This window comes from Meriones unguiculatus, chromosome 7 (assembly GCF_030254825.1).
Source record: "Meriones unguiculatus strain TT.TT164.6M chromosome 7, Bangor_MerUng_6.1, whole genome shotgun sequence".
NCBI classification, from domain to species: domain Eukaryota; kingdom Metazoa; phylum Chordata; class Mammalia; order Rodentia; family Muridae; genus Meriones; species Meriones unguiculatus.
Genome location: NC_083355.1, coordinates 41,920,668 through 41,938,799, shown reverse-complemented (window position 1 = coordinate 41,938,799; position 18,132 = coordinate 41,920,668). Strand labels below are relative to the sequence as shown.

At 43.9% G+C, this 18,132-nt stretch overlaps 2 protein-coding genes and 1 pseudogene across 8 annotated transcripts in view; 2 read left to right on the top strand and 1 right to left on the bottom strand.

The window, feature by feature from the left end:
- Bltp2 (bridge-like lipid transfer protein family member 2) overlaps window positions 1-11,830 on the top strand; it is a 31,428-nt gene extending 19,598 nt beyond the window's left edge. The window contains exons 27-39 of the mRNA XM_060387202.1: window positions 3,365-3,464; window positions 4,403-4,585; window positions 5,070-5,191; window positions 6,070-6,225; window positions 6,308-6,429; window positions 6,963-7,143; window positions 8,269-8,355; window positions 9,113-9,223; window positions 9,342-9,477; window positions 9,574-9,704; window positions 10,155-10,256; window positions 10,533-10,667; window positions 11,076-11,830. Coding sequence (XP_060243185.1) covers window positions 3,365-3,464; window positions 4,403-4,585; window positions 5,070-5,191; window positions 6,070-6,225; window positions 6,308-6,429; window positions 6,963-7,143; window positions 8,269-8,355; window positions 9,113-9,223; window positions 9,342-9,477; window positions 9,574-9,704; window positions 10,155-10,256; window positions 10,533-10,667; window positions 11,076-11,255 — 1,746 coding nt within the window. The 3' untranslated portion in view covers window positions 11,256-11,830. The remainder of the gene's footprint in view (window positions 1-3,364; window positions 3,465-4,402; window positions 4,586-5,069; window positions 5,192-6,069; window positions 6,226-6,307; window positions 6,430-6,962; window positions 7,144-8,268; window positions 8,356-9,112; window positions 9,224-9,341; window positions 9,478-9,573; window positions 9,705-10,154; window positions 10,257-10,532; window positions 10,668-11,075) is intronic.
- LOC110550135 (large ribosomal subunit protein eL36-like) lies at window positions 8,527-8,837 on the bottom strand (annotated as a pseudogene).
- A 38-nt stretch (window positions 11,831-11,868) lies between the features above and the next one.
- Window positions 11,869-17,574, top strand: Rskr (ribosomal protein S6 kinase related). Of its 7 annotated transcripts, none has more exons than XM_060387206.1 (12): window positions 11,869-11,983; window positions 12,707-12,955; window positions 13,044-13,127; window positions 13,246-13,314; window positions 13,860-13,929; window positions 14,146-14,250; window positions 14,409-14,449; window positions 14,949-14,976; window positions 15,069-15,158; window positions 15,230-15,318; window positions 15,423-15,533; window positions 15,912-17,574. In XM_060387206.1, exons 2-12 carry the CDS (start codon window positions 12,764-12,766, stop codon window positions 16,140-16,142), a joined length of 1,110 nt encoding a protein of 369 aa, XP_060243189.1. In that variant the 5' UTR covers window positions 11,869-11,983; window positions 12,707-12,763; the 3' UTR covers window positions 16,143-17,574. The 7 variants fall into 7 exon arrangements, with proteins under 7 accessions (XP_060243189.1, XP_021495473.1, XP_021495472.1 ...); XM_021639798.2 differs by having other exon boundaries at window positions 11,972-12,175; window positions 12,710-12,955; XM_021639797.2 differs by having other exon boundaries at window positions 11,972-12,175.
- The last annotated feature ends 558 nt before the right edge of the window (window positions 17,575-18,132 follow it).

Genomic DNA, 18,132 nt, shown 5'->3' with positions numbered 1-18,132 from the left:
CTGAAGCTCCCTCTGCCTTAGCATCTGTAGTGCAGGGAGCATTGCTGCATGGCTAGCCAAGTCATTTTATGGCCTTTCATAAGGGTGATTGTTTCAGCAAAAAGTAGAGGGTTTTTTTTTTTTTTTTAAATTGATTTATGTATGTAGTGTTCTGTCTGCATGTACACCTGCACGCCAGAAGAGGGCAGCAGATCTCATTATAGATGGTTGTGAGCCACCATGTGGTTGCTGGGAATTGAACTAAGGAGCTTTGGAAGAGCAGCCAGTGCTCTTAACCCTTGAGCCATCTCTCCAGCCCGAGGGGTTTTTTTGTTGTTGTTTTTGGTTTTTTCAAAACAGGGTTTCTTTGTATAGTCCTGGCTGTCCTGGGACTTGCTCTGTAGATCAGGCTGGCCTTGAACTCAGTGATCTGCCTGCCTCTACCTCCCAAATGCTGGGAGTAAAGGTAGAAAATTTCGACAGTACATATTCTAGGATACTCCTTCAGACTTACTGAAGGGTTGGTGGTCATGAGGTATGGCTAGGATTATGCATTATCATTTACATATTTGACAGTTGTTAAGTGTCCACACTGTACTGCATACTTGGTTATAGGATTCAGCTATATCTGATAAGAACCAAAATAAAAAAAAAAACATGAATGATGGTAATAAAGAGATAACTCCTTTTACTGATCTTGTATTTCTGTAAAGGACCTTGTGGTTCAGTCAAGGCAACCTCAAGCATAATGATGCTAGACACAGATGAATATTTAGATCAAGCCAGGGGGTGGTGGCCCACGCCTCTAATTGTAGCACTTGGGAAGCAGAGGCCGTCGAATCTCTCTGAGTTTGTGACCAGCCTGGTCTACAGAGCAAGTTCTGGGACAGCCAGGGCTACACAGAGAAACCCTATCTCAAAAACAAAAGAAAGAACAACTAAGTCAAGCCAACTAAGGTCAAGTTCTTGGTAACAACAAGATGTTAGCAAATAGTGTCCACAGAAGGTACCTTAGCTGGAGTTCTTCCTCAGGAGAAACACTTGGCTAAGAAGCACAAACCTTAGGTTTGATCCCCACAATCAACAAAAGAAATAGGGATGAAGGAGTAGAAATGATCCATGTAAAGGTAGATAGAACTTTCTGGGCCTATCACTTTTAGGCATGTCACATTTACAGTTGAAGGGTTTTTTTCTCCCCTAAGTTGCATCAGCATTAAAGTGGAGATCCTTGGAGTTAGAAAGAATATAATTTTTTTCCCCCTATGTGACTTTGTGATTCAATAGATCTGCCATCTGAAGCCTGGGTCTCTAAAAAAATATATATCTAGGGATGGATGGATGGATGGATGGATGGATAGAGATATTTGTGTTGTTTTTGATTTATGTGTTTTAATTTATCCATATACCTGCCATGTATGTATGTCGTACCCTCCAAGACCAGAAGAGTATGTCTAGTTTGAAACCGGAATTAAGGTGATTGTGAGCTGTTATGTGGGTGCTGGGAACTAACCCTGCGTCGTCTGTAAGAACAGCAAGTGCTCTGAACTGCTGAGCCATCTCCAGCCCCAGGAGCCTCTGTCTATCTTTTACCTTCCTTCCTTCCTTCCTTCCTTCCTTCCTTCCTTCCTTCCTTCCTTCCTTCCTCCTTCCTTTTTCTCCCTTTCTCTTTCTCTCTCTTTTTCTTCCTCTTTTTCTTTCTTTCTCTTTCTTTCTTTTTTACTTTTTCTTTTCTTTCTCTTGCTTTTTCTTTTTCTTTCTTTTCTCGTTTTCTTTTTCTTTCTTTTTCTCTTTCTTTTCTTTCTCTTTTTCTTTCTCTCTTTCTTTGTCTTCCTTCCTTTCCTTCTTTCTTTCCTTTTTTCTTGTTTAATGCGTGTGGGTGCTCTGCTGCATGTATGTCTGTGCATCTGGTGTGTGCTTGGTGCCTGCAGAGGCCAGAAGAGCGTGTTGGATCCCCTGAGACTGGGATTGCAGGAAGTTGTTAGCTGCTGGGAATGGAACCTTCATCTTCTGGAAGAATAGCCAGTTGAGTGTTCTTTCTTAACGAGTGAGCCATCTATCTCTCCAGTCCTGAAGCTTTGACCTTACTGCTTTGATCTTTTATGACACTCATTCTGTTATTTACCCTGATCTCCAAGGCAACAGTGTCAGAATGATTTTCTTTTTTAAATAGGTATATATATATGGGTGAGCATGCAATGTATGTGTGCAGGAATATGTGCCTATGAATGCACAGAGGCCAGAGGAGAGGGCATCAGGTGTCTTGTTCTATTATGCTTTGCCTTACTCCCGTGAGGCAGGGGTCTTTCATTGAACCTGGAATTTGCCTGGGTTCCAGCAAGCCCCAACAATCTTTCTGTCTTCACCTTCCTGGAATTACAGGCATTTGTGGTTGTCTTTGGATTTTTACATTGGTGCTGGGGATTTGAACCAGGTCCTATTATTGTATGTCTGAGAGAGATTCGTGTGTTTTTAGAGGTCAGAAGGCAATTTTGTGGAGTCAATTTTCCTATTTTTTTATGTGTATATGAGTACCTAAATGTCTCTGTATATACCACATGCATATCTTCACACACCAGAAGAGATCCCTAGACCCAGAATTGCCCGATGCTGGTGCTGGAGCTCAAACCCTGGTCTTCTTTCTGGTGAAACAACAAATGCTCTTAACCGCTGAGGCCCATCCTTTTCCCCTTTTATGTGAGTTCAGGATTGAACTCAGGTTATCAGACTTGTTCAGCAAGCGCTTTACCTACTGAGTCATCTCAGTGGCCCCTGGCTGTGTTTTTGAGGTCTCACTGTGTAGTATTAGCTGCACTTTATAGGTAAACTAGGCTGGCCTCAAATCCATCAAGTGTTGAATTAAAGGGTTTTTCTACACCTGCTCTAGCTCCCAGATAATGAGACAGAGACCTGTTACACTGATTAATAAGCTTTAAAGCACTATAGCTGGGGAGATTTCATCTATTCTAACACATCTATGCTGGTCTGGCCTACTTCCCAGCCCTCTGCCCTGTTACCTGTTCTGCTCCATCTTTGTCCTCATGACAATCTTCTCCTCAGGGGCCCAGCAGCTACTGCCGCCTCCTCCTCCTCCTCTTTTCCTCTACTCTACTGTCATTGGGTGGCTTGACCCTTTGTTTTGTTTTTGTGGATCACAACCGTGTATTCTAGACTGTTGGAATTCACTGTGCAGTCCAGGATGGCATGCTCCTGCCTCACAGCCTCTTGCTGGGATTACAGGGATGGGACTATTATTGGGCCTGCAACCTGTCATTTACTGAAGCATTGTTTTGCAGTACGTGACTTTACTTGAAACATGATTATCTATGGTGGTGTTAGAATAAGCTGTCTTTTCCCAGAAACTAAAGATCCAACAACTTGTTTTCAGGTGAAGAATATTGAGGAGCACCGGGAACGCAGTCTGGACTCTGTTCAGGAGCTGATGGAAAGTGGGCAGGCAGTGGGAGGCATGGTTACCACGACCACAGGTCAGCTTTCTTCCTCCCTCAGAGTAAATGTGCATTCCAAAGGGGCCTCAGTACCAGCCAGGCTTAGTGGCGCACGCCTGTGATCCCAGCACTTGGGGAGGCATAGGCAGGCAGATCTCTTGTGAATTCAAGGCTAGCCTGGTCTACAAATTGAGTCCAGGAGAGCCAGGCCACACAGAAAAACACTCAGATAACCAAAACAAACAAAAAGGGACCTCATTTACTTTTGTAACCTACGTTCTTCACTTTTTTTTTTTTGGCTTTTGAAGCTGTCTTAGTCTGTATAGACCACGCTTTCCTCAAAGTCATGGTCTTAGAAATGAGCCACCATATGGTTTTTATTAAATTTCTGATGGTAGTAGAGATCAAACTCAGAGTGTCTTACATGCCAGGCATTTGCTATACATTTGAATTGTACGCCAAGCTTGTCTGTGTCTCTCTCTGTCTATCACCTATCATCTATCTATATATCTGAGGCAAGGTCTCATTATATAGCTCTGGCTGTCCTAGAACTCACTTTTGTGTTGACCAAGCTGTATGTACTGTGACACTGGGCTCCAATTTATCTTTTTTTTTTTTTTTTTTTATGACTTATTTTATTTCTGTGCATTGGTGTTTTTGCTTGTATATATGTCTGTGTGAGGGTGTCAGATCCCTTGAAAGTGGAGTGACAGACAGCTGGGAGCTGCCATGTGGGTTCTGGGAATTAAACCCCAGGTCCTCTGGAAGAGTAGCCAGTGCTCCCAACATTGAGCCATCTCTGCTGCCCCAATTTCTTTACTAGCATCAGTGTATACTGAAGTATCATTATTTTTTTCCAGTCTAGACTGAAAACAACATTTCTGGAATTCCTTAGACATAATATACAGGTGGGAGCTCTCACCATACTTTTTATGGAGAGACTGTCTTTTACCTTTTTTTTTTTTTCTCCTTCCCAGATTGGAACCAGCCAGCTGAAGCCCAACAAGCCCAGCAAGTCCAGCGGATCATTTCACGCTGTAGCTGCCGGATGTACTATATTAGCTACAGCCATGACATTGATCCTGAGCTAGCAACTCAGATTAAGCCACCTGAGGTTCGTGAGAACCAGGAAAAGGAGGATCTCTTAAAGAAGCAGGAAGGTATTTAGGCTTTAAAGGTTTTTGGAGAGGACTAGGGATTTGTGAAAGTAGTTATTTCCTTAGTGGTTTTAAGACAATGCTTATTAAAGGGATTCCTGTGCATTATTATTACTAACATTTACTTGGCTCTGTATTTTGAAATTTCAGCCTTAGAACAACTTGTACTCTTAGAGGAAACTGGGACAATAGGTATTACGTATGATTCTGAAATAAACATGTTCCTGTTTCGGGGTGTCTCTTACTCCCTTTCTGTTAGATGGACTAACAGGAGTGGTTCCAAATATTTGTTAGGCTGGATATGGTAGTGCACAGCTTTAATCTCTGCATCCAGGAGGCAGAGGCAGTTGGATCTCTGTGAATTTCAGGCTATCGAGTGCTGTGTAGTGAAACCCTGTCTCAAAAAACAATTCAAAAATATGAGTTAGGAGATTAACTATCTAGGGAGAAACCTGAACCTCTTATTTGACTGCTTATGATTATCTAGGGGCTGTGGATACTTTCACTCTCATCCACCATGAATTGGAAATTTCTACCAATCCAGCTCAATATGCTATGATTCTGGACATTGTCAACAATCTGCTGCTCCATGTAGAACCTAAGCGGAAGGTGAGCATGAGCCTGTCTACAATTCAGGTTAATCTCATCTGAACTTTGACCTTGCCTTTTACTTTGATCCCAGCTAAGTAAGTAAAGTAGTGCTGAGCTGGTGAGATGGCTCAGTGGATAAGAAAGAAACTAATACCTTACCCTGAAAAGGGGACTTAGGGCTGATACATGTTATTAGGCAGTTGTAGCTGTTGTGTCTCTCAGACTGTAGAGTTTGTTGTAGGCTGTTCTCTACTCAGTCATCTGAGCATCGCCAACAATGTTAAGAACGTGCTTTTGCCTCCATCTCTCCCTTGTGGGCCTGCCTAATGAAATCCACGTTGCAGATCTTTTGTATTGACCTACCCCTTACTCTTGCTACTGATCATGACCATAAATTTATGGTTAGCTTTCAAAAGAGAGCACTATTCACTTTCCTCCAAGACTTAACCTTTTATTTATTTTATTTTTTTTAAGATTTATTTATTTATTACATTATACCAGAAGAGGGCGCCAGATCTCACCATAGATGGTTGTGAGCCACCATGTGGTTGCTGGGAATTAAACTCAGGACCTCTGAAAGAACAGCCATCTCTCCAGCCCAAGACTTAACCTTTTAAAAAAAACTGTTAATTCAGCTGGGCATGGTGGTTCAGGCCTGTAATCCCAGCACTTGAGAAGCAGAGGCAGGCAGATCACTGTGAGTTTGAGGCCAGCCTGGTCTACAAAGTAAGTTCAAGACAGCCAATGCTCTGTTAACCCTGTTTTGAAAAACCAGAAAAAAAAAATGTTAATTTATGAGGCTGGGGATGTACCATTAGTAAAGCATGTACGAAGCTGTAGGTTTTGTTCATAGCATAATACAAAAAAAAAAAAGTGCACTTTTTCCTTTCATTTAGGAGCACAGTGAAAAAAAACAGCGTGTCAGGTTCCAGCTTGAGATCTCCAGCAATCCTGAGGAGCAGCGCAGCAGCATATTGCACCTGCAGGAGGCTGTGCGGCAGCATGTGGCCCAGATACGGCACCTGGAGAAGCAGATGTACTCCATCATGAAGGTAGTCACCCCAGGTAGTCTAAGGACAGAGACTCCTACAGTAGACACTCAGGCTCTCAAACTCTGCTCTCCTGGTTTCCTAGTCTTTACAGGATGACAGCAAGAATGAGAACTTACTTGACCTGAACCAAAAACTTCAGTTACAGCTAAACCAGGAAAAGGCCAACCTGCAGCTGGAAAGTGAAGAACTCAACATCCTCATCAGGTACCCACTAGTCTTCTTGAGAGCTGGTTTCTCTTTCTTGCTGGTGTTCTGACAGTCTGTAGATTTAGTGTGCGTTCTCAAAGACTGTTTTAAGAGTAGATACAGACACATCTTCCTGAACAAGCCTTGCTGAAGTTGGCCAGAGAGGTGAGTGAAAACAGAAAAGCCCCTCCTTTGGGTGCTCACTGGAGTGCTTCCTGGAAAAAGCTCTGCTGCAAAATTGGATAGTTAAAAAATACTACTTTTGTGGCCTTAGCAGTATGTATCTGAACTGCAAACACATTAAAACTGATCAGTAAAGATCAAAATTGAAGATAGTGGTAGGAGTCGGTGGGAAGACAGTGCTTTATTAAAAAGCTATCAAGCGAAAAGGCCAGATGTCTGTTCCCTACTTCAAGTGTCAGAAACAGCACATCAGTAAGAAAAAGTTAGGTATCAGCTAAGCCAAAGCAGGCTGGTCTCCAGGCTTCAGCCTGCAGCACTAAGCTGTGTGTGCTTTCCCTTTCTCCTTTGGCTTTCCTATTCATGCATAGATGTTTTAAGGACTTCCAACTGCAGCGAGCCAACAAAATGGAGCTGCGAAAGCAACAGGAAGATGTGAGTGTGGTTCGTCGCACTGAGTTTTACTTTGCTCAGGCACGTTGGCGCCTGACAGAGGAAGATGGACAGCTGGGAATCGCTGAGCTGGAGCTGCAGAGGTTTCTCTACAGCAAGGTATTGGGGTGCACAGTCATAGAGCCGCAGCCAAAGTCGGAGGCCTAACCTATCTGAAGAGTTCGATCCATAGAGGAAAGGGGGGCTAATTGTGTAATTCTTTGTGATGGTCACAATTAGAGACATAGTAGCCTGTAATAAATGATACAAGTGTGTAGATAAGATTAATCAAATGCTTTTTCATTAAGAAAATTATTCGGGGCTGGAGAGATGGCTCAGTGGTTAAGAGCACTGTCTGCTCTTCCAAAGGTCATGAGTTCAATTCCCAGCAACCACATGGTGGCTCATAACCATCTATAATGTGAACTGATTCCCTCTTCTGGCAGGTGTAAATGCAGATAGAACACTCATAAAATAAATAAATCTTAAAAAAAAAAAAAAAAAAAAGAAAATTATTCTAGCCAGGAGTGGTGGCACACATCTGTGATCCCAGCACTCTAGGAGGCAGAGGCAAGTGAGTCTCTGTGAGTTTGAGACCAGTCTGTCTATAAAGTTAAGTCTAAAACAGCCAAGGCTACAGAGAGAAACCTTATTTTCAAAACAAAACAAAAAAACAGCCACAGTGGCACGTGCCTATAATCCCAGCACTCTGGGAGACAGAGGCAGGTGGATAGCTGTGAGTTCAAGGCCAGCCTGGTCTACAAAGTGAGTCCAGAATAGTCAAAGCTACATAAAGAAACCCTGCCTTGCAAAACCAAAAATGAAAAGAAAATTATTTTTAGAACTAAGGTGGAGGATGCAGTCATCCAAGTTGAATTGGAGTAGTGCCATTCTGATACAGCATTTCTGCAATTACTCTACAAGGGGAAAGAATATTACAAGGAATGTTTGAAAATGAGTGAGAAATTTAAATGTCACAAGAACTAGGAAGCACTAACATTTAGTTGTTTAGCTAGTATTACAAGAAACACTGGATTAGTGGGTATGTTTTGCATGTAAGATTGAAAGAGGTATTGGCAGGGTGTGATGGTGCATACGTATAATCCCAGTATTTCAGATGTGTAGGTAAGGAGGCCAGAGCCAGCTATAGTTTGAGGCTAGCCTGGGCTTCATGATTTACAGAGAAAAGAGAAAAATAAAACTAGGGTCTTAGATTAGCTTATATGGACCAAATCTGTCTTACAGGTGAATAAGTCTGATGACACAGCAGAACATCTCCTGGAGTTAGGCTGGTTCACTATGAACAACCTTCTTCCCAATGCTATCTATAAGGCAAGATTTTTGTTTTTGTTTTTGTTTGTTTGTTTGTTTTGCGGGGGCTGGTGGGAGGCTTGGGATTTAGTCAGGGCCTTATACATGGCAAGCGCTCTCTGCCAATTTATGTCCTCACATCTATGCACCAGATCTTTTTTTTTTTTTTTTTTTTAACCGGGGGAGGGTCCGTCAGTCCTTCGCAGCTGCCTTTCTCAGAGGTGCCAGCATGTTGCTCAGCTCCTGCTTTCTCTTGGCTATTATGTGCATGCCCATCCTCTTCTTGGTGAACTTGAGTGCGCACTTGTCCTTAGACACCTTTAGTAGCTCCGTGGCGTGCTGCTCATAAGGCACGAAGCTGCACACCTCCCTGATCATGTCCTGCATGACTTGGTGTGCTTGGTGAGACGCTGGCAGCGTTGGCTATGCCTTGGCTTGCTGATGTTTTTCGTCACCTTGTGGCCCTTGTTGAGGCCCTCAGCCATGGGGTAGCACAAGGCCATGGCTGCTGCTCTCCAATGGCATTCGAGACAGGAAGACTATGAGGTGAATCTTATTTCCCCATTCCTATGCCACTTATATGTGCTTTAATGCAGAAGGCATTTCTGGTGGTTGTTTCTTAACCTTGTATAGGAAGCATTTTGATCTGGGATGGTACAGCTTGCCGAGCTTAGCAAGACCATTGCTTCAGTTCTCCTACAGAAGATTTGTGGATTGATTTTTAAGTTGAGTTTTAGAGAGGATGTTTAGTGGAGTTATTGTTTGCTCTATCCTATAGGTGGTTCTGCGGCCCCAGAGTTCCTGCCAGTCAGGGAGACAACTAGCCCTCCGCCTCTTCAGCAAAGTCCGGCCACCTGTTGGAGGTATCTCTGTTAAGGAACATTTTGAGGTTAGTAAACAGTTCTTTGGAAGCCCAGGATCAAAGGATAGTTCAAAACTAAACTGCTATACTAGTTAGTAGTGGGAAACACTGAGCTTATTTGCTTCCTCACCACCTTCCCTCTTAGGTAAATGTGGTGCCTCTCACCATCCAGCTGTCCCACCAGTTCTTCCACAGAATGATGGGCTTTTTCTTTCCTGGTCGAAATGTGGATGATGATGAAGTGGGTGATGAAGAGGATAAGTCCAAACTTGTGACTACTGGTAAGAGTTGCTGTGCTGGAATGCCAGAAGAATGGTGTGATGACCCAAAGCATTGTCAGGAGAATTGTCACTGTTGGTGTGCTTGTGTTTTCACAGGAATACCAGTGGTGAAGCCTCGGCAGCTGATAGCCACAGATGATTCGGTACCACTAGGCCCTGGGAAGGGGGTAGCACAGGGCTTGACCCGGAGCTCTGGAGTCAGAAGATCATTTCGAAAATTACCTGAGGTATGGTGCATGTTCCTCAGGATTGAAAGATCAGAGCAGCTGAATGTGGTAGTGCCCTCTGTGATCTCAACTCTTGGGGGACCAGAGCTGGAAGAGTTAAGTTTGTTTTTATGTATGAGTGTTCTATCTGCATGTACACTTGCACACCAGAAGAGGGCATCAGATCATATTGTAGATGGTTATAAGCCACCATGTGGTTGCTAGGAATTCAATTCAGGACCTTTGGGAAAGCAGACAGTGCTCTTAACCACTAAGCCACTGCTCCAACCCTTAAATATCCCTTATTAAAGATTTTTTTTCCCCCACAGGTATTAATAGTCCCGTTGGGCCTGGCTGGGTTTCCCTTTTTCCTTTAGTCTACTCCCAAGACTGAGAGGATGGAGTAATGTTTAGGGTCTTGGGTTTCTCATGATGGCTTTAGGGCTTATGTTCCTTTCCTTTCTTTCCTAGCATCCAGTTGATGATATTGACAAGATGAAAGAGCGAGCTGCCATGAACAACTCCTTCATATATATAAAAATCCCACAGGTTCCACTGTGTGTCAGTTATAAGGTATGTCCCATCTCAGCACTTTCTTGAGTAGGAAGGAAACTGAAGATTAGAGACAGGGTGACATGACCATCAGGCTTCCTGTGAAAGTGGGCCATGGGTGACAAACCTGCTGTTTCTTCTGCTTCCTGCAGGAGTCAGTACCATTACCAGACTGAGGTAGGGGAAATCAAATATGTAGGTTGCTATTGTAGGAATATGATAAGCCAAGGGACTTAGATTCAAAATGGCAGATGATGAAATTTTTCCTTTTTTCCCCCCCTCCTCTTCCTTTTACAGGGTGAGAAGAACAGTGTGGACTGGGGTGACCTTAACTTGGTGCTACCCTGTCTGGAATACCACAACAACACGTGGACATGGCTGGACTTTGCCATGGCTGTCAAAAGGGACAGCCGAAAAGCTCTGGTTGCCCAGGTATTCCGCCAGGGCTCATGGCTGTTTTCATTAGCAGGAACTGGCAAACATACTGCCTTTTTAGGAGCCTTTTGTTCTATATTAAGAGATAGCCAAGAGAGGAGCAAATAAAGTGACTCATTCTGTTGTTTCATCAATGACTGCCCCAAATATTTTACTGTTTATTATACTGTTTCTTATATTTTGGCTATCATTAATTTAAGGGAATTAAGGGCTTCTACATCAACTTTATGATGGGTTCTGATTAAGATGTGTAAGATTCTTGAAAGCAGAGACCATTATCTATATACTTTGAACTGCCCCATTGTGCTTTGCATGTAAGTGTAATAAATCTTTGAATTGGTTTACTTGGAATTCTGCAGCCCATTACACTGATATTTTTGCCTTTTATTCCTTTTCACTTGCCAGGTAATCAAAGAAAAACTAAGGCTGAAACCTGCAATGGCATCTGAGGTCCGGGGAAAGCTGGAAACAAAGTCTGACCGGAACATGCAACAGCAGGAAGAGGAGAAAGCTCGGCTCCTTATCGGTTTAAGTGTGGGTGACAAGAACTCTGGCAAGAAGTCCATCTTTGGCAGGCGCAAGTGATGTGGAGATCCAAGTGTCTGCAGTATAAAATCTGACTTTGGCTCAGGATCTGGGGACTTGAGAGTGGGCAGAGCTTCCCTTAATCCCGCAGGATTTGTGGGGCTTATGGGAACTGAGAGAGACTGGTCGTCAACAGCTGGCCTATTCCTGCAGGGCATGGTAGACAAAAGTGCTGAGTTCTCTCTCATGCTTATTAGGCAAGGGAACTAGAAGGCCCAGGGATCCTGCTCCTTGGGCACAACAGAAGAGGTTGGGGGATAGTTTTGATCAAGTATGATAAATTTTATAAAGACATATATATATATATAAAATATATATATATTTCTAAGTGTAATTGCTCTCCCTTTGTGCCAGTAAGCTGAGGGGAGGGGTCTGATCCTCTGTGCCTCACTCCACTCTTGTTGTATAAGAGGTGTTAGTGTTTGGGGGGGTCAACTTCCCAATCTGTGTGCTCACTTGGGAGGATGGCGTTAGGAGCCAGGGCTGGCCATGGGTACCTTACTTCCTCCCTGGGGTATGCCCTAGAGAATGGACGAAGAAAAAGATGATTTAAAGAAAAAATATTTTAAATTTGATGCTGGCTTTTTTTTTTTTTAATTGTACTAAGAGTGATCAACTTGTGCGTGCCCTTCCCTCCTCAGTAACCTCACATATTTTCACCTGCCACCGTGAAGACTGTGTCCTCTCTTGTCTGGTTCAAGTTGTGTCACAGATAGTTCCTACCCTGGGTATGATGTGGTCCTAAAGCTGATGGGCCTGTGTACACTGGAAGAGGCGGGGCTCGTGGGTAATGCAGCATCAGAGGGAGGGATTGCTTATGTAACTGGGACAGCAGATTTAGCAGAAGGAAAGGAGGACTGGGGATGGGAGCAGTGAGCTGTCGTCAGGGGCAACACAACCGGGTGTCTGCTCCTCAAAAGGTAAGGTATGGGGCTCTGGCTGCCTAGGGAAGGGAAGGAGATAAGGGCCTGAGGCTAGAAAGTGCCTAGTTAGGAGCCTGTTGGTGATACCCAGTATGGGGGTGGGCATAGAGGCTGTAATGTGAACAGCCCCACTCATGCACAGGTTGTATTCCTGTTTTGTCATGGAAAAAAACATACAACTGTTACTGTCATAGAGATTTATGTCAAGGAAATCTAGATCACATCACAAAGCCTGGGAATTTCCCTTCCATTTAGAGCAGTGGTTGTCAACCTGTGGGTTGAATGACCTTTTCACAGGGGTCGCATATCAGATATTTACATTATGATTCATAACAGCAAAGTTACAGTTATGAAGTAGGATTGAAAATAGTTTATGGTTGGTGTTTCCACATGAACTGTATTATAGGGTAACAGCAGTAGGACGGTTGAGAAGCATTGCTGTAGAGGTTAACACATCATGGGAGTACCTGCTGAGATGGGCAGAACTTACAGCGCTTCATGGGTAGCTTAGAATGGCTCCCTTCTCAGCAGGGTGGCAACAGCCAGGGACCCTGGGCGCGAGGCTGGAAGAGCCTCTGGTGTGGTATGGGGACCATCAGGTCAGGTCTGGAAGAACTATGGGAACTACAGAGGCATCAGTGCCTACGTCAGGAACCACTCCAGCCAGACCCACTGCTGCTAGAGAAGCCTCTGTCTGAGTGGCCAGTGCCTCAGTTCATCAGCCTCTTTCTGCCAGAGTTTCCCATGAGGCCTGTCAGGGGGCAGCAGGAGCTGAAGGTAGGTCGTTGAGTCCCTGGAAAGTGTCTTTGGGAGGAATCTAGAAATAACCAGTTTCAGTTGCCCTTTTCTCCATTTCTTTGTTCAGATTTTAGGCCTTGTGGCTAAAGGCTCTTTTGGAACTGTCCTGAAAGTGCTAGATTGTGCCCAAAAGGCTGTATTTGCAGTGAAGGTAGGAGTCTAGGTATTACTCTCTCTCAGTAGTTGCTTATAATCTTAGTTGCAGGGATTAGGTGGAATAAATTAAACAGCATTATTTACCATGAGTTTACCATTACTCTCCACCTTAGGTGGTGCCCAAAGTAAAAGTCCTCCAGCGGGATACTCTGAGGCAGTGCAAAGAGGAGGTTAGCATTCAGGTATGCAGAGTTCTGAAAGCATGACTGGAAGAACTAAACTGTTGGTGGAGAAAGTACCTTTCTTTGTCCAACTTACCTGCTTTGTTTTGTTTTTTTTGTGAGACAGGGTTTCTCTGTGTAACCTTATCTTGTCTGTCCTGGATTTAACTGTGTAGAGCAGGCTGCTTCAAACTCTCAAGAGATCTGCCTGCCTCTGCCTCCCAGAGTGCTGGGATTTCAGGCATGCGCCACCATTCCTGGCACTTGGTTTTGATTCTACTGTCCGCATATGTTTCCATCGTGGCATAGTGTAGCACCAAAGTAAATCCTGGGAAAAATGGTAGTTAGCTGTGGACACCCTCCAAATTCTGTCAGGGAACTCTCTCCAACATATCTTGGTGCGCTCCTAAGCAGTGCTCCCAGGATTCTGAGGGAGGCAGTACCAAATAAGCTTAGTCAAGTGAAGCAGCAGTTCGTGTCTATGATAAGTCAGCACCTCATTTCTTGGCTACATTTGTCATCAATAAGCCTGTTCTTTCCTAAGTTGCTGTTTTCTTTGTCCCTAGCGGCAGATCAACCATCCTTTTGTACACAGCTTGGGGGACAGCTGGCAGGGGAAACGACACCTCTTCATTAGTGAGTGACTGGGTTTTGGTTTTACCCCCCAAGGTCCATATGCTATTCTCCCCACTTGACATTACTCTGCCTATGCTTGGTTCCATTCCGCATAGCATTTCTGTATTCTGAAAAAGAGAAATAGCTGGTGGCAGTAGTTTGAGCAGAATGTCTGTAATGCTTTGAGCCCTGGCATTATAGACCCCAAGTATTGCCTAGACTTCTGGTGCTTTGCAGTGTGTAGCTACTGCAGCATGGATCTCTACTCCCTGTGGTCTGCTGTTGGCTGTTTTCCAGAGGCTTCTCTCCGTCTGTTTGCAGCTGAACTGGTCCTGGTGCTGTGTAAGTGAAAAAGTGGTAAAGGAAATGGAAAGGGGAGAATTAAGTTAGTGGAGAAGAGAAAATTGAATTGATATTTAATTCTGGAAGTTAGGGTAGAGATGGGGTAGAAGCTACGAAGAAACTAGCATAGACACACCCATGCTCACTATTCTCCACAGGCTATCTCCATGACTTGGGTATCATCCACCGGGATGTAAAGGTAGAGTTTTCTTTTTTCTTAGTTTGAGGAAGAATCTCAAGAAGTTCCAACAGGTCTGAGAAGGCGTTAGGAAGCAGAGACAGTCAATTTGGGTGTGGGTCCTCCAAGTATAGATTTCAATGCTGAGTAAACTCCTCTAGCTAACAGCCATACACGAAAGAACACCAGGTGTGCTCATATATGTGTATACCCCAGCTCTGTTGAGGGGTCAAGAGGAGTGCCACAAGTTTGAGGCTAGCCTTTGTGTGTGTGTGTGTGTGTGTGTGTGTGTGTGTGTGTGTATAAAAATTTAATTCTGGAAGTCTGGATAGAGATTGGTTAGAAGGTACAAAGAAACTGACATAGACACACCCATGCTCATATATATATATGTATATGTATATATATATATATATGTCCTAGCTATATAATGAGAACTTATGTCAAAAATAACAATGAAAAACCAAATCAGAGCAAAAAAGAAACAATTAAGATAATGTCCTCTCACCCATGGTTTCAGATGGAGAATATCCTTCTAGATGAACGAGGTATGTATTTTCCTTTCCTAGTCTCACGATGAGTGGGTCCTCTGTGGTGGTGGGGACGGGGCATGGGTCAAAACAGTTTCCTTACTTCATAGGCCATCTGAAACTGACAGACTTCGGTCTGTCTCGCCGCCTATCCCAGGGAGCACGAGCCTATACTATCTGTGGCACTCTTCAGTACATGGGTGAGAGAGAAGTTAAAGCTGGTGGGGAGGATGACAAAAGGATGTGAGTGACAATACCTCTCATGCCACAGCCCCAGAGGTCCTGAGTGGTGGGCCTTACAACCACACTGCTGACTGGTGGTCCCTAGGAGTATTGCTCTTCTCTCTGGCAGCTGGTAAGGTGAGAGAATGGTTGGTGGTGCCGAAGGAAAGGCAGCTTTTCTTTGTGGTAGGAAAGACCTTAGAAAGCCTTACCTTCCTCCTACCCCTACCTCTTCAACTCAGTTCCCAGTGGCTGCAGAAAGAGATCATCTGACCATGTTGGCAAGTGTGACCCGCTGCGAATCTGAGATTCCAACTTCTGTTAATCAGGAGCTCTCACTCCTGCTCCAGGAGGTAGGATATGCATTGCTTTCCTGACTCCCAAGCTACTCACCTTTTCATTAAAGTGCTATTTCCTGCCCATCCCCTCTCTTTGATATTCTAACCACCCATTTCTCCTCTAACTGGTACCACAGACTTCATTCCTGAGTATCTGCCACCCTAAATCCTGTCCTAATCCAGAACAGACAGTTCCCTTTGAAGAGCATGGACCAGTCCTACCTTATCTGCAAATCCAAATCCATTTTGTTTACCTTCACCATGCTCCCATTTTCTCCAATCACCATGTTTCTCTTTCACAAATCTTCTAAGCTTTCTAGAGCTCCGTGGACTATTATTCATTGTCTCTGTCCAGTCTTTCTTATCCCAGTCTCATATTCTGTTTTCCTTCAGCTCTTATGCCAGAACCCTCTGCATCGTCTACGATATCTGCATCAATTCCAGGTCCACCCCTTCTTTCGGGGTGTGGCCTTTGACCCTGAGCTCCTACAGAAGCTGCCAGTGAACTTTGTCGTGGAGACGCAAGCTACCTGGCCCAGTCCATTGGAATCCATGCCCTTCAGGGACTTTGACTATGATCTGGAGTCCTTGCTCCACTCCATCTCTGCAGATTCTGTACTGTAGCTGTGTGCCCAGCTGGAAACCACCACCATAGTATGCCCACTATGATGGCCCAGTTTTTACTTTGTTGTTCCTTGCTGTTCTCTATTGTAGGTATTGGCCAGAGTTTAAATCTTTGGCATTCTGCAACTGATAGCCAAAACTGCCTCTAATGCTTTCCTATCGTAAACCTACCTCTCAGTTGCAGGTCAAGGCAGTGAGTGACCTTCTTTACTTCACTTCTCTAGTACTTTCACTTACACTGCCAAACAAAGGCTTCTTAAGCCTTCCTGTATCCATATTTTTCTACCATACTTCCTTTCTTGGGCAATAATGACAGTCTGTGGGCCTCCAAGGTGCTATTTATATATTTAACAAGCTGGTAGAGGCTGGATGGTGTTGGCTGTGCATGTCTCTAATCCCAGTGCTGGGGAGACAGAGGCAGGCAGATCTCTGTGAGTTTGAGGTCAGCCTGATCTACAGAGTGAGTTCCAGGACAGCCAGGGCTACACAAACCCTGCCTCAAAAAAACAAAAACCAAAACAAAATACCAAGCTAGTCAGAAGCAATGTGAATGTTTTTTACAGGTTGCAAAAACTGTCATTTCAACAGCCAAATAAATATCCCAGTACTTGAGAGGCAGAAAGATCTCTTGTGAGTTCAAGGCCATCCAATCTGCAAAGTAAGCCTCACAGCAGCCAAGCCTGCATAGTGAGACCCTTCCTTCTTTTCTTTCTTTTGGTTTTTTAAGACAGGGTTTCTATTTGTAGCCCTGGCTGTCCTGAACTTGCTCTGTAGACCAGGCTGGGCCTCAAATTCAGAGATCCACCTGCATCTGTCTCCCTGTTTGAGTGCTGGGATTTAAGGCAGTGCCACCACATCTGGCTGAGACACTGTTTAAAAAAAAAAAAAAGGAGTTGGAGAGATGGCTCAATGGTTAAAAATGATCATTGCTGACAAAGGGCTTAGATTGGGATTTTAGCATCCACAGTGGCACCTCACAAGCGCCTATACATCCAGCTCCAGGGAGATCGCACATTTCTGGCTTCCTCAGATATGCATACCCACATACATATCCACATAGATACACGTAAAAATAGTTTAATTTTAATGCCAGATATGATGACACCTGCCTTTAATTCCAGCACCACCAGCGAGGCAGGTGGGTCTTTGTGACTTTAGACTGGTCTACATAGTGAGTTTCAGGCCATCCAGGGCTACATACTGAAATCCTGTCTCAAAGAAAATGACAGAGCAAAATGGCCCAGCAGGTAAAGGGACTTGCCATGAAGCCTGAGGATATGAGCTTGATTCCCCAAGACTCACTTGGGAAGGAGAGATTGACTCCCACAACATGTATGCAGTTTCCCTAACTAAATAAAGAAATGTAATTTAAAAAGTGTGATCTCAAGGCTTAAAGCTAATTTTCAATAAATACAATTTTTAAAAATTGGAAGTGAGTCTAATAATTGCCTAATATGAGGAAGAAAAGAGAAACTTCAATATGGGTAGATCTTCTCTAAGTAACTTGAGAGCCTCCCAAATCTATTCCAAAAGCCTCCTAAAGACACAATGATAGCTGGGCGGTGATGGTAGATAACTTTAACCCCAGCACTTGGGAGACAGAGGCAGGCAGATCTCTGTGAGTTCAAGGCCATTTCGGTGTGCAGAGTGAGTTTCAAGACACCCAGGGATACACAGAGAAACCTTATCTCATCTTGAAGCCCCCTCCCCTGCAAAAAAAGACAAGGATTATTAGACTGATCATTTTCTCCCATATAGATTCAGAGTTGTTTTTTTGTTTGTTTTCCCTTTTGACCTGAGTCAGCAGAGGACCAGGGGATCAGAAAATAAAGAAGGAAAGTTTGGGATTGGGTCTTTTGTAAGCTCTGTCTTATGCTATACCAACCAAGCTTTTTTTTTTTTTAAAGTTTATTTTATTTTATGTGCATTGGTGGGAGGGTGTCAGATCCCTTGCAATTGGAGTTACAGTTGTGAACTGCCATGGGGGTAC

Excerpts from the sequence above, each read along its gene's own strand:
- Rskr (XM_021639797.2), top strand. The coding sequence starts at position 12,119 with ATGGGAGCAGTGAGCTGTCGTCAGGGGCAACACAACCGGGTGTCTGCT. Across the intron at positions 12,956-13,043 it reads GGGGGCAGCAGGAGCTGAAG|ATTTTAGGCCTTGTGGCTAA; the intron begins GTAGGTCGTTGA and ends TTCTTTGTTCAG. Across the intron at positions 14,251-14,408 it reads TGAACTGGTCCTGGTGCTGT|GCTATCTCCATGACTTGGGT; the intron begins GTAAGTGAAAAA and ends TATTCTCCACAG.